The 15245-nt window shown below is 40.1% G+C and overlaps 1 protein-coding gene across 5 annotated transcripts in view; it reads right to left on the reverse strand.

The window, feature by feature from the left end:
- Positions 1-6318: 6318 nt before the first annotated feature.
- Positions 6319-15245, reverse strand: part of SPSB4 (splA/ryanodine receptor domain and SOCS box containing 4) — a 186034-nt gene continuing 177107 nt past the window's right edge. For all 5 annotated transcript variants that reach the window (XM_074592555.1, XM_074592559.1, XM_074592554.1 and 2 more), the window contains one exon: positions 6319-7606. In XM_074592555.1, coding sequence (XP_074448656.1) covers positions 7479-7606 — 128 coding nt within the window. In that variant the 3' untranslated portion in view covers positions 6319-7478. The remainder of the gene's footprint in view (positions 7607-15245) is intronic.

Genomic DNA, 15245 nt, shown 5'->3' on the forward strand with positions numbered 1-15245 from the left:
GAGTATGCGTAGGCCTCAGAAAACATTCAAAAGGGAGCTCTGTGCAAACAGCAGAGAATTGAAATTCTCAGAACTCATTGATCTTCCTCTTTTTTAAACAGGAAAATCATGAAAGGGAAAGATCTTGATTAAATATATGACATCTGCTCTTTTTAGTTATCTTCTCTGAAGTGATGGTGTGAATGCAGGCATGATTACTGCAGGATTTAAACAGCAGTGAATTCACAGAAAAGATAGTATCTTTAAAGAGACTAATGCTATAGTCTAAAAGCCAGACCAGCTTTCAGGATATGCAGGCTGAAGCTTTCATCCCCAAAGCAAAATATAACTTGAAACTAGTGATACAAGTTTAACTCACTCAAGTTAATCCATTACATCATCAAAGAAGTTTGTACCTGCAACTATGGAGAGGGAAGAATATTAAAAAGAAGAAACTCAGGAAGTCATGAGTTCTTCTTAGAGAGGGGAAAGGCAGGTTCATCAGAGAACAGCGGAATTGCTGGTGGTTTAGGAATGCAAAAAGTTGTAATAGGGCACAGAACCAATATACTTACTGACTCTAAAATTTCTATGTAGCAGAATCAAGTTTAACGAGTTCTTAATTTAGTTAAGTTAGCCAAGACTAGCAATGAGCCTGCTCCTAAGTAACAACTGTCATGGAAAGAGGAGTCCTTGTTCTGCTATGCCAGCCACAAACAAACCAGCATGTTTGTAGCTATTTGGTACCCGTGACTACACAACTGGAGATGTTTTCCAGAATGTACTTAGAGAAGCACCACAGAAGTACTTAGAGCATTATATATAAAACAGTAGATATAAAACAACAGTCCTACAACGGAATTAGAACCTATAGAGACACTACTATAAAAGATGGAAAAAAAACGACTGCTGGTTTGGATGTACATAAGGAAATGATGAGGGGAGAAAAAAAACCAAACACAGAAAATCCCAAAACATCAAATCAACAAGGTGATAAGTTTCTGGCTGAACCTGGATTTCAACCTATATCTTCTGGAGGCCAGTTTAATGCTCAAAACCTCCTTTCCTTTTTTAGAGGGCTTTTTCCAATGGAGGTTTTATTTATGCAATTAGATGGTAGGACTTGGGAAACCATTTAATAGCAGCAACACCTGATGCCGGTCTGTGTTTACCCGGGTAGCTTAATTTGGGGGGGAGTTTGTTTTTGGTTTGTTCCATATTTAAACAAGCCCTGATAGAATACTTAGCTCAGGAGGATCCATATCCTATTAATTCACAAGAATGATATGCAAAAATGATATGGTAAAACTCCAGTCCACAAAATGCCCCAGGCACCTCTACTGTGCTTGAGAATTCACTTCCAAATATGTATTTTGAAATTCTGGCCCCATGCCTTAGAGATCTTCACATTTTTGCTACATGAGAAGCGATGCATTTGCCAAACTGATTTTCTTAGTGAAAAGAAAAAAGACTGAAGTATTTTGCTATTAAAAACATGCATTAGTTTCCCAGGTATGTGTGCAGCAGTTACTTGTGTCTCTGTTAATAAAGTCTTAAGTTAATATGGACATTTTATGCATTAAAAGACTGCATTTTCAAGTGGAGCTTGCAATTTGAACAACCTTAATTAATACCTTTTTCTTTTAAAAAAATAAATAAATATGGAGGGAACTGATCCAGACACCACTGAACAGATGCTGACCTCAACTAAGTGCCTCTATAATGATGGCTTATGACTAGTCTTTGAAACTGCCAGTAGAATTCCTTGTACCTGAGGACTGCCAGAAACATCAGCTCATTTTTGTGTTTTGCTTTCCCTTAGTAGTCCGAAGACACCTGCGTTTTGTGCTGTAGCTCGCAAAAGACAGAGAAACAATATATTAAAATCCAAGAACGTAGCTGTCTCAACTGTAAGTACCCCCTAATATGTTAAAAGTTATTAAAAACTTGAGCTCTACTTTTACATCTACTGTCACCTGGAGAGATTATAGGCTATATAATTTACAAATTTTCACAGTGACACAAATTAAACCAGAAGTATCTGATTCTGACACCTATTTTAAAAAGGATTGGCAAAAACATCTCCAAATTGAAATGTAGACCCTTTTAAGCTCATTTATTAATTGCTTCAGATCTGCCGACACTGCTGTCTCACTGCTGCTTGGCACGGTGAACCACCCCATGCTGAACTCTGCTCTGCCCGTTACTGGGCTTCTATTTGGCTGGTTTCAGTACCCCCATATGTTACTACAGCCACAGCAATAATGACAGAGCAGCTGTCCTCTTTGCCTAGAAGTTAATTCCTTAAGTTCCAATGGGACAACATGAGGAACAAGGTGCTACTTCATACCACTGCAGAGTCCAAAGTCCTTCAGAGGCTTTTGAAGCCCACAGAGTCAGTGGCAGAGCTTTGGGATGTTAGGGCTATGCAACAACAGTTTAGCAGGGAAAAAGAAGCTATTGCTTAAATGTCAACACTAAACCCCTGGTGGAGGTGGAAGCATGAACAACTTTTCTTTTTTTCTTCCCCCTTGAATCTACTTGTACTCTATAGTGGGGCTAAAGAAAGAAAAGAAGGTAATCCCTTAGGGAAATGCTGCTCTCTAGAGCTCTGGTCCTTTGTTCTCTGCCTCCATCATGGTACATTCAAATTTGCTTTGATATACCTTCAGTAGGGTGTTCTGCTTTGTAGCAGATGCTTCAAAACTTTTTTATGTTAGACACTGCCAGCAGAATGCACTGCATTCTCTAAAGGAACAGCTGCAATCTCTTTTTTTTTTTTTTAAAAAAAAGGGGGGGGGCACATTCAGGCTGATGTGTGTTGTATATTTCTCATGGCTTTATGTCTATAGAGAACATTTCCCAAGGAGGAAGGAGGCTTTTTGGTGTCTTTTTCAATCAAGCAAACAAAGGATTTCCACTTCATGATCACCAGACATTCTTTTGTGAGATAAACAGGAATGAATAAAGATCCTACATTCCTTTAAGCATACAGAATAAAAAGCACTGTGAGATTTTAAAGGTTTATAAACTAAAAAGCTTTTGAAAATCACCATCAAGGAGCCAAAAAGTCTAGCTTCCCCTTTGAATATCACTCTCAGCCTCAACTAGACGCATTTTTTCGTTCAACTTTCTCAACATTTACCTAACTACGCTTGCCAGCACGTTTTGCCAAATTACAAAAACTGCTGCAGAAACCATCTGCTTGACATTGCTTACATATAATAAAGTATGGCTCAATACAATGTATTGGAAATGTTTGGAGATCTTTACATGGGAACCGAAAGCAGCAGTGCTGACTCAGGCAGATCTCCCGCTGATGTCAGTGGGAATTGTACCTGAATGAGTACTGCTGGATCCCATACAAAGCCTGCTGCGTAGCGATTGCCGCTGACTGACGTGAGAACATATGGTTATAGTTTAACAATACCAACTGTAATGGAAATGAGAAGGAAATTTTATAGCATTTTTGGCTTGCTGCTCTTTTATAACTATGAGAAACACTCAAATGATTCGTACATATCTGCTTCTGTAACAGTTTTTCCCAGCTTCAAGTGAACACTGAGAAACTTGCAAAGTTAGATCCTACCTCAACAGGAACAGTTTGAGTCAATCTGCTTAGATAAAAACTCAAACACCAGAAAGACTACACGTGAAGTCTAAAACAAGACTTCACAGTCTCTCGTCAGATTGTATTACGTTACCTCTGGATGAGAATGCAGACATTTCAATACGGTTCCCTTGGTCCAATCTGAAGCAGAAATAAAGCCTTCATAGCACTGACTTTGTCAGCCCAGTAGTAGGGACACGCGTGTGACAGCTCCTATACCAAAGGACAATCGGTTCTCAACTTTGACCCCAAATTTAGGTGTTATAAAACAACAGCTTTAGTAAATCTAAAAACTAAGAGTGTCACTGAGGTTATAGCACTTGCAAATCGTGATCACAACAGCAGCACCTCTGGGTGGACAAATCAAGCCCCCTCCCTCACAAGAGCTGCAGAAGGATGAATACTGTGAAAATAATGAAGAGAAGCTATGATGCATGAATCCACAAGTCTTAACCACAGTTCTAACAGAAGGGATTCTGCACCTTCAATACTTCCTAGGAAGGGGCCATATTAGAGATCAAAATCCCAAAGAGTAGGTGAAACACTTTCTATTGCAACCTACTAATCAGCACGCACCCATCACAAAGGTTGTGATTTGGCTGCAGCTCCCAGGCATGTGGCCTTTTCCTTTAAATACTACAATAAAGACTCATGTGTTTTGCTTCAAGGAGTTTCTATTAGCCTGAGTTTACCAGCCACGGGAACACTGCCAGATTACATCTAGAAAAGCCAGAGTCCTTTTGCTCAGACACAGGGACACAAAGGCTGAAAACCGTCACATCTATTGTCTATGTTTCTTCGTGTGTTGAAAGCCAAAAGTGGCTGGAATCTAAAAATACAGATGCAATAAAGATCTTACTGCAAGCCACGTAGTAGTACAGCTTTGCAGTAAGCAATCATCCTCTCTGTTAGATATGCCTGGGAGTGGACTTCTGGGTAGGCATCTTGCTGCATTTAGGCTTCCAGGATAGAGAGACTGAGAAGTTCCAACTGCATTGGTTGAAGAATGATCATAACTTAGTGTTTGACCTCTCTTTTGGGCAAAAGCCAATGCATTGCCACCTTGTAAATTATTGCTCAATTCACTCCTGAAGCAGACAGTAAACAATCTGCAATTCCGGTAAAGCAAGCCTTGAGAATCGATGTGAGGAACACACCACCCAGGCTAGAGTTCAGCAACGGAGAGGAGACTCTTGTTTTGGTACATTTTGGGAGGAGGTCCTCAGGCTACTTGCTTAGTCTCAATGCTCGACTTATTCTTAGCAATGCAGACAGGCACTCTGGTTTCCCTATAAGCCCTCTTGGAAGAGAATCTATTTGCAAAGGGATGGTTAACAGAACACTGAAGTATCCTTAATACCCTCCATGGTACATTCTCCTTACAAGACTTCTGTGGACCGAGAAAACTGTATCAAAAAGACCTTGACCCTTGAAAACAGGGCCCTAATCCCACACGAAGGGGTGTGTCTACCACCCACAGCATCACAACACATAATTCAGGAACAGTAAAAAGAATAAAACTATCATTCCTGTAAAACTAGCACTCCAGGAAGCCAGCTAACTATTAGAAAAAATGTTTGAAAGTTAAAATGAGGACGTTTGGTTTAGAGGAATCATCACAGAAGGGGCACCAACTGAAATTCCAATCCAACTGTAAATAATTACAGGTAATTAACATACAGAGGACCCTGCATCATTAATTTGTCTCATGATATCAGTTCCCACTTTACTGTCCCATTAAAAAGTTGTCAGCCTGGGTCAAGCTAAAGAACAGAGAATTCAACACCTAACAGTCGTGTTACTGCAGTTATTCAAAGGAACATGAAGTCCAGTTACGCACAGTAAAACACTGGTTTCAGGAAATGCTTACCTAACACGGACTTCAGCCGTGGAAAAATAAGGTCTACGGGGATTACTGTGCCACTCCTGAACAGCTGCTTACCTTGCGTATGAAAGATGACTTGACACAGCTATATTTTTCCTTTTGGATGAGTTATTATATATTTATATCTGCTTCTTTCTATGTACCTATTGAGAAAAAAAGTTTAAATTAAACAAAGCAAATGGGAAAAGTAAGAGAAACCGATCACAGCTGTAATTCTTCCCCTTTGCAAGGCTAAAGTAAGGAACACGGTATGTACCTTTCACCTTAAGTGAAAGAAAGCCCAAAAGTAAGTTGATGTTGAAGAATCATCAACTTACATAGTTAAGCCCAGAGAAGGAAATACTTGTAATTTAATTTTTGATGTCCCTGTGTTACCGTGCCCCTGTTGCTTCCACTCTTGCTCGTGCTGTTGGATCTCGTTTATCTCATGTTTCTCTTTTCTGACTGAAACTGTAATTCTGTTCCTTGAGGTGACTAAGAGAGGGGCAACCATCTGCGGTTCGGTGGGTTTGCCTGTATCATCAGCGCACAGTGGTCAAACTTCAACCTCCCTCAAAAGCACGGAGTCTCAAAGCGCAATTTCGCACAAAACTGAGGTTTTGTTTAGAGGAATCTGTCCAGAATTGCATTAAAAGCAGGAGTACAGCTAGATTCAGAGTGAGTGGGACAAATCAGGAGCAGGACATGACATTGCCTGCGATGTCTCTCGCACGTGAACCCAGAGCAGCAATTCTGAAGTGCTGAACAGAAACATTCGCAATGCTGCGGGAGGAACTGAACTTCACCTCTGTACACAGCGCTACGTTACTTAACACTTCATCAAAGGAGACATGACTTTTATTTTGGACAGTAGACTTTATTAGAAATTTTCTCCTCATTCATCAGTAAATTCACATTAAAATATGCTGAAGGCAGCTCAGTCTAAACATTTGACATCCTGCCAAAACAACAACTTCCAGTTTAAAAACTAGATAACTGATCAGGCAGATAACTTGAAACATGTAAGAAATGCAAATAGAAAGCAGCATCTTAAAAAATGGGACGAGCCTGAAAAATTAATACATTTCAGGTGGAGTTGGGGAAAAAAACAAAATCAGCCACCCCAAGATGGGAAACAGTTAAATGAGAACTCCACAGACTCTAAACAGATAAATAAACATTATAACCACACATACATTAAAAAGAGAACCAAGTACTTAGAGTTCATACCACATAAAAATTATAAATTTGTTCAAATAAAAAAGTGACAAGCTTTCTAAAATACGAATATCCTAAATTCTTGGGATAGCGAACACTTTGTTATAAACTGCAGAACTTTGGAGGGACTAGATTTGGTCTTGAAAACAACGGACTGTATCTTACTGTTACCATGTCCAAAAACTGATCTTCCTGACACATAAACCAGTTTTTTCCTCTCGTGTTTTCAAATCACATACTCTTCTTCTAGACAATAATCTGCTTTTCTAAACGTTAGAACTTTTAGATATTATAGGCCTGATTACACTGAGTGCTGAGCACTCAAAGCTCTCAACAACTCTAGATACCAAAAGTAAGGTTTAAATATTTTTCAAAAGTTTATTGTCAAGATTTTTCCTTTGCTGATTTATTTTTATCTATTGGGGTGAGGTGTAGAAGAGAGAGAAAAAAAAATCATATTATTGAAGAATGCTCTGTTCTGCGTGACTGGATCTTGCAGTTCAGATTTTCTATTGGCATTTACTAGAGGCAACAATGATAAACCAATATATGAGAGATGAGAATAATGGCCTTCAGGACTGTAAACACAACAGGCAACAAATACACAAATCTCGATCAAATCAATGTTTTCACATTCTTTAGTAGTCCCCCACAGTGATCTGCTTTCACTGGTTCAGAAAAAAAATATATATTAAAAATTAAATAACACTTAAGTGTCCATCACGAAGATTTATATTTTGCTGTAAACAATTTTCTGCCATTTGCATTGATGTAGTCCAATGTGAGGCCAGAGGTTTCTAAGATGTCTTATTGGTACTGTAAATAATTTTTCAGAGACAGAGGCAAAGGTAGAATTTCTATATCATGCAGGCGGTCTCTGCCAAGAGCAAAACGAATTGATCTTCGGCACAAGTCCATTAAAGGCAGGGGTTCCGCTGAAAAAATAGAAGAAAAGAAAGAGTTACTTTTCCAGCATCTCCATTTACAGGCAATGTTTTATTTATTAACACAGATTCTGTATTGTATTAAACAGTCATAAAGATAGCAATGGTAATGTGAAAAACCTGACAACCACGAGGCAATTAAGATAATCAATAGAAGCACAGACAGAATTCTACGCATTTCACCCATAGTAAGTGACTTCGAAGTTTCAGGCTGAGCTTCCTTATCTGTAAGGCTTAATGTAATGATCCAAAAACACTCTTCAGGTTTACCAAGCTGCGGCATAAGAAGTTATTACTTCTAAGAAGATTTCTAACAAGACAAGGAGCTGCTACTCTGTTTATAACACAACATCTGTCACGTCCTGTTAACGTGAACCACACTGGTGACGCCTGACCTTTACATACCAGTTCCTTCTGCGTCTTAGGAACTGGGAATGGTACTTAAGGGTAACTAAACTTCTCACAAACACTGCTTTTCCTGCAACACTCCTTTAGCCTTTCTTTCTAGGAAGGTCACTGGAAGCAAAAAACTAAACAAAACACCCTCAAAAATCTATGTAACCTTTTCATCCATGAATGAATTAGGGGAGGAGGATTCAGCTGAGCAGAAGGTAGGGTGTGTGTTCTCATATGTATATACACAAACACCCCCCAAATATGCAAACAACATCCGTAGATACCCTTAGTTTAATTTAATAGAAGTGAATTAAGTAACTGTCAGAAATGCCTGATAGCACTTAAGATTGGAGACCCAAAGGCAGCGATCTGCAGCATCTCAGACCATCTCACCCCCATATCCCATCCTGGCCTGCACGACTCGCACAGAATTGCAGCGGCAGCATAGAATTTCCATCTAATGGTAGTAAGAATGACCTCTGCGATTGCAGAGCTTGCAATGGAAATCTTCTTGCAGCAGGAACTGGAATAAAGTCTTTAACCAGTTACAGCCATCTTCAAGAACAACTTCAACCAGATGGAGTTGGCAGCACATGTTGGTTAAAAGGAGTAAGACCTTAAAAGACTACAGGAAACTCTTCCTCTTAATGGGATAAAATAGTAGTAGCCTTTAAAAACTTACCAGTACTTTCAAGTGAAGAAAAAAAAAAAGTTGTGCCTATATTATAGTAATAACTTTTTGTAAACTTGACAGATTACCTGTAAATGCTCAACATTGTACAGCACTCAGTGGTTTTATCAAGAGTTCTTTTGTGCGCCACATGTAGATTTACACAAAGTATGTTAATCTACCAATCCTTTAGCTGACATTATTTTAAAACCTACTTGAAAAAAGTCATTACAAAGCACAAAATATCCAATTTAAGGATTGGTTTTATATGCTCTAATTGTCTGCTCTGGTGACACACCACTGACTTAGTGGATTTTCCATCATTTATCCTAGCACAACATTTTATTTGTGTAGTCCACAGTTCACATGGTGTTTCCCAAAAGCGTCTAGGGAAAAAGCTTAGAAAGCATTCTGTTGTACGCTGGAAGACTAAAAAGCTTATTTAACTTTATAACCACTTCAGTGCCTCAGATATGGAGTCTACTTCTCCTTAAAAATCGACTTAATCTATAATTTTGTCTATTGAAAGTTTAAAACAATTAGACCCCTCACGTTCCAGTAATAAAGTAACATTTTCTATACATCAGTGATGTTAGTTTTTATTTTTACATACCAGAATCATGAACGTTAAAACTTATGGGATGAAGCTGTAAAATTCATTAACCAAGATTAATAAGTAGGAGCAAAAATAGCTCCTGAGTTCCAGGCCACAGAACACAACACATCTTACAAGTCCTTACACCATAAACAACAATTTTCTGAGTATCTTCCCAGAATCTCTGAGGTCCCATTAAGAAGACGTAAAATGAAGACTAAGAGCATTTAAAGCCATTAACTGACCGTGTGGTCTCTTTTTTCCCCGAGACAAAGGAATACATAAAACGTAGCCATCTGTGCAGCCAGGCACAGAGTTAATGCTAAACTTCAAAACACAATTGAAGGAAAGGTTAAAATATTTTTCAAGCTTGAAATGGTAAATGAATGTCTCCTGTCTCACTTCTACAGGGAATTTTCAAATGCTAAAGAAAATGCCCCCAAGTGTTTGCAACAGCTGCTAAATTATACATACTGAATGTGGTTTTGAAACTTGAAAATTTAACTATATTCTTTTTATTCTCCTTTCTATCCAACAGCAGTTCAAACACACAACAAAATTAGGACAGCTTTGTCCTACAATACTAAAGAAAAGTTATGTTTTCCGGCATGCTGGCTGTAAGAACTTGAGGAAAAATTGTCATAATAGCATTTTAAGTAAAAACTTTTTACAGCTGTGAATAGTCTTAAATGATCAAAAATTTAGTTCGGGAAAAGAAATAATCTTGGTTTTCAGAATAGTTTATGGAATCAATGTAAAACTGTTTAAAATTAAAGACCAACAATTTTGGGGCCGCCTAACTCAACAGAACCATTATTAAACATTTGGTATGCACCTTACAGCAAGCACCCTCCCACCCATCACATCTCATGTTTTTACTACGTATTTCACAGAAGAGGATCATTTGGAAAAAAGTTTGGGTTTTAAGAAGCACAAGTTAGGTTCTGAACGTGGTGCGAGTTCTTGGGGGGGGAGGGAGGGCAGGGGCATTTGTACTATTACAGGGAAGAGGCAGAAGAAAGCCTGCATAAAGATTGTGCAGACTTTGGCTCCTGCGCTCCACAAGCAGCGCTCCGGCTCTGGCATCTGGGTGATCCCTGCCCTGAGGCTGAGCAGACAGACTCGGCCACACACCCTTCTCCAGCACGCCAGGCCCCGGGCCAGACGGGTGCCACCATGTCCCCCGGCAGGTCCCCCGCCTTGGGAACTGGCAGAGCAAGGGCACGGCAGAGTGCCGCTGCCCTGCAGGCTAGACATAAGCGAGTCGTAATTTCAGAGTTGGTTTAACATCCACCAGGTGCCAGTGTCTGGCGTACGGCCTGGCTGCCAATATCTGGCGTTCCCGCTGGGTGCCAAGCCCAGGCTCCAGTGGTTCGCTGGTTGCGAGGCGTTTCCTGCACTGGAGCTCGGTGAGAGGGAATTGGGATGATGATAGCTCAGCACAGCGCAGCACGCCGGTGAGGAAACGGACCGCTGCAAAGTAACTTTTGGGAAGGAAAGGAAAATTTCGACCATCCGGAGTATATACCGCACCCTGCCTAAAATACACACACAGACTTGATGTATCCAAAACCCTCAACGGCACATTCAAATGTTCAAAATGCTATTTCCAAAATGCTATTTCCATTTGAAATCATATAAATAATGCTGAGAAGAGAATATTCTAATAATGCAAGAGATGGGAAGATGAATATTCTGTAGCCACGTGGTTGGCTGGTATGTTTGGCTACTGAAAAAGTCTTCCACAACATTAAATACTTACCTTTGAAAAACTTCTAAATTCAGGGATATTAACTGATTGTCAGAACTTCTGAACTTAGTATACCTAATATGCATTATAAGTGTTGTATTTTTAGAATAACCCACAACACAATGGAACTGGAGCATTCAAGTCCCCCCAGAAGAACATAAACCAGACATTTCGCCAAAGTTATGTGAACTCCAGTAATGTTCTTGCCATTAGAAAAGGGAGGAATGAATTGCTGAGCTGGAATGCAAAATTGTAAAGAAAACATGATTCACAAGAATGGCTCTTTGTATTAAATTCCCAACCAGGCTAAGAAATTCAGAGCGAGACACTCCAGGGCAAGGGAGCAAGCTCCGCACAGGAAACCCAGCACTTCCTCTCGGGCTCCAGCAGAACGCAGAGAGAAAAGCGCGGCTATGGCTTGTTGGGTAACACACCACCGGGCCTCGGGCAGCTCCCGCCACCTTCCCGAACGCACTTTAAGGAATCAGCTTCTCATTTAAAGTTTACTATGAAACCTCTTCACCCAAAGGTAGCTCCTCACAACTGACACCTTACAGAAAACTATTTTTCAAGAGGAAAAAAAAGCAGTGAGAAAAATAATACTGCTTAATTTATATGTCAGAGTTTAATTCCCGTGTCTCCCAATTTTGTACCAGTAGTTTACAAAAAGGCCCAATTAAAAAAAAAAACAAAACCAAACACACATACACACACAAAACCAAACAGAAAACCACAACAGCTAAGAAACGGCCCTTTGCTTCCACTCCTTCCCAGAGGCGCATCTGCAACAGACCCGACGTGGGTCACACCTGGACACCCAGGAGCTGGGGACAAGGCCCAGCAGCAGCAGCTCTTCTCACCCAAATGGTGTGCAAAATAGCTTAAATAGCTGTTTAATATAATAGCTAATAGCTTAAAAATAGCTTAAATAGCTATTCAATAACTTAAATTAAATTAAATAAATAAAAGGAGCTATTTAGCTATCAATAACACCAAATGGCTGTGTTTATATATCCAGATATATTCGTTCTGATGGTATCCCTGACATTTTAAGGACGAAGGCAAAGAAACGTTTGTAACTAGGAAGAACTACATGCTTGTGAGGATTCCTCCAATAAATACGCATCTGCGATAGCAATTTGCACATCATTAGCAGCTGAAAAGTTCATTTAGTTTTGGCAACCTGTAGTTATTTAACAATCTGGCACTCCAACAAGACTGCCTCATCTTTGTAAACAGGCTTTTATAGTTGAGATACTATAGTCATTTAGCATCCAATAACACTAAATGTTATTAACTGCAATGTTACATAAGGCTCATACAAAAGAGCAGCTTTTAGCACACAACAGTTATTTGCCAAATACTCGATTTTAAAAGACATTTTTAAACCTCTAACAGCACATAACGTTCATGGCTTTCATTAATCTGTGATGAATATATTTTTATCTCATTTTATAAAAACAGAGTTGTCTGGGGGAAAAAAATCCACAATCAAAGCAAAATTAAAGCTGGCTAAAAAACAAAGGAAGTTTTTGTGAGAATCGTCATCAACAAAGATTATGAACCTTTTTTTTTTAGTTATTTTATAGGTCTACATAAGATACCAAATTAACTTCCATTTTGATATTTTCGGCCTTGAACTTATTAAAAAGCACTTATATTCAGTGATTCATGATACTGTTTCCAACCGCTCTAAGGCAGCTGTAAAGTCAGATTTAATAAATCAATCAATAAATAAAAAATTACAGAGTTAGGAGAGAGAGAGGCAATCGTACGTTATTAACTAAGTGGATGACACCTCCCCAGTCCTATCTCTGCTGGGCTAACCACAGCAGGTCACTAATGAGGACACGGTGGCACAACCTTCTTGCCCCAGCATGCCCATCCCAGAGGAGCCAGGTGAAGCTGCACCGCCTCAAGAACGGGAAAGTAAGTCAAAAGTCAAACGTGCCTGAGTGCGCACAGAGGAGTCTTGGAAAGTAGGAAAATGCATCTCTTCGCATCCTAATTAGGCGTAAGGTTTTCTATACATGTTACACACTTGGTATTGCCCAGTGCCCCTTTCTGCCCTCTCCTCTTTGCCACCAGTAAGTCAGCATCACCCAGGTTCCTGCCCTGCACTGCTTTTCACTGCTCAATTTTCATCTCGTACTTGGCCAAGATCAACAATCGTCATCATCATCTTTAGACGGATGATGTCCCCAAAAGATTAACCCTTCGTCACGGAAAGGGGATCCAATACAGACACAAGATGACATTCTTAGACTGCCCCTGTTCTGGTGGGCCTCCCATAAACAAGGTGGGACAGGAAAGCTCTCTCCATGGCTTGTCACCACTCTACTACCTGATGGCTACCTGTTCCGATGGACAATCCTCTGTCCGCCATCAGGGCACCTGCGTGCCCACCATACTCCAAACTGCAGCATGTTTTTTTAAATCCTGTTTCTTGAATTTTCCCCCTTCCTCCAGGTATTGAAACACCTGCTAAGGGGTAACGTGGCCTAAGTGTTTCCATTAGGGTGATTTAGGGTATACAGAAATTTGTAACTACCATTTAATTATCACATACAATGAACAAATATATGTAAGCCAGGAGTTTTCCTTCCAACCTTTCTGCCAAAGCCTAATTATTGTTTTAATTTTACATGGTACAGGCCAAATTCTTTCCCCCCACAGAATACAGTACATAAGTACACCCCCTGTGACATATTTATGGCTTCCCTGATGCAACTGATGGAAAATTTGAGTCATGTTCCTTAAATGGCACAACCTCAAGAAAGGAAATTGCAAATAATATATTAAAGAACACAGGCTACGACCAGTCATAAAAAATGCTAATAAATCTCCTAACAGCAATGAAAATTCAGTCAAAGGATAACAGGATAAAAGAAATCACTTATCTGTTTTTCCCACAGATGTCTTTAAGCTCCGCAGCCTAACCCAGCTTCCTGTAAACAAAGCGCCTTAAAACATCACCTCTTAATTACAGCTCAGGTGATCTGGAGGAATCACCACTCTAAATGAATTCTGATCTGTCAAAAGAGCATTGCCATTTTTCCCTAACTCCCACGTTTATCTACCCGGGAGCACGGGGCTCTGGCAGGCTACTACCAAACTTACGCTGGCAGTGCAGAAGTCGGGTGCTACACGGCCCCACGCTCCCCGGATGCTCTTACGGTGCGCAGAGCACATGCAACGCCCTCCTTCAGCCCCTCCGGCATTGCCCTCCCAGCCATGCGGCTCCTTCACGTACAGCTGGAAGCCATCGCGCTCACTTCTTCAAAAGCAGACTGGGTGGCAGATGGCGAGATTATTTTTTTTGGTTATCAGTCGAGGCTGATAAACGGCTGCTGTCTCCAGCAGTTGTCTACTAGGACAAATAAAGCTTTACGTAGTACCACATCAGCACCTTGCCTTTAGCAGACAGGGTGGGGAAGCAAAAACACAACAATAACACAAACACCCTCCCTGTATGTGGGCTAACCCACATCCCACAAAAATTTGGTGCTCGGAATGAAGTATGTTAAAGGGAGAAGGGAAGGCAAGAAAGCCTGAATAGAGGGAAGGACTCAGGGGTAAACCTCCCTCCTCCTCCTCCTCAGTATGTCTTGTGCTGGACAGGGGGGATTGTTTTACAGATACCTCTGGCTTTTAAGTGTTAAAAGCAGTTCAGCACAGTTTAGAACTTCAGCCATCGTTTAGCAGAATTAAGCTGAAAAAGCAGCAATGAACAAGCAGATATTCTGCAGCATCATTTGTTTTCAGTTAATGCTCTCCAGCTGTGCTTTCTTGAGAGGAAAAGAGTTGAAAAGCAGAACAGAAAGAAAACAAACCGAAACCAATCCCAAAAGCCAGTGGCCTCCTGTTAGGGGTTCAATAAAGAATCTGCCATTTGAGCACAAGTATGTGTCTCCTTGCAATTTCTTTTTTGCTTTTCATTGTTTGCAATCTCCTATGAAGACGACACAAGACTTAGACAACTGGTCCTGACCCATTATCACCACAGCACATGCCTAAATCCAATGAATTCGACACAGGCTTAAAATTTATTCTTAAATATTTCAATTTAGTAGACTTAAGCACACACCTAAGCACAGTTTTTGAATTATTTTGGTTACAGGAGTTTTCTTCTTAGAAAAGTAATGTGTCTGCGTACGTTTGCAGGAAGGCTGTATATAGAAAGCCATATACACATACATCTGTAGAAACCCTCTTCCGA

The sequence above is a fragment of the Larus michahellis genome, chromosome 6 (assembly GCF_964199755.1).
Source record: "Larus michahellis chromosome 6, bLarMic1.1, whole genome shotgun sequence".
Lineage (NCBI taxonomy): Eukaryota > Metazoa > Chordata > Aves > Charadriiformes > Laridae > Larus > Larus michahellis.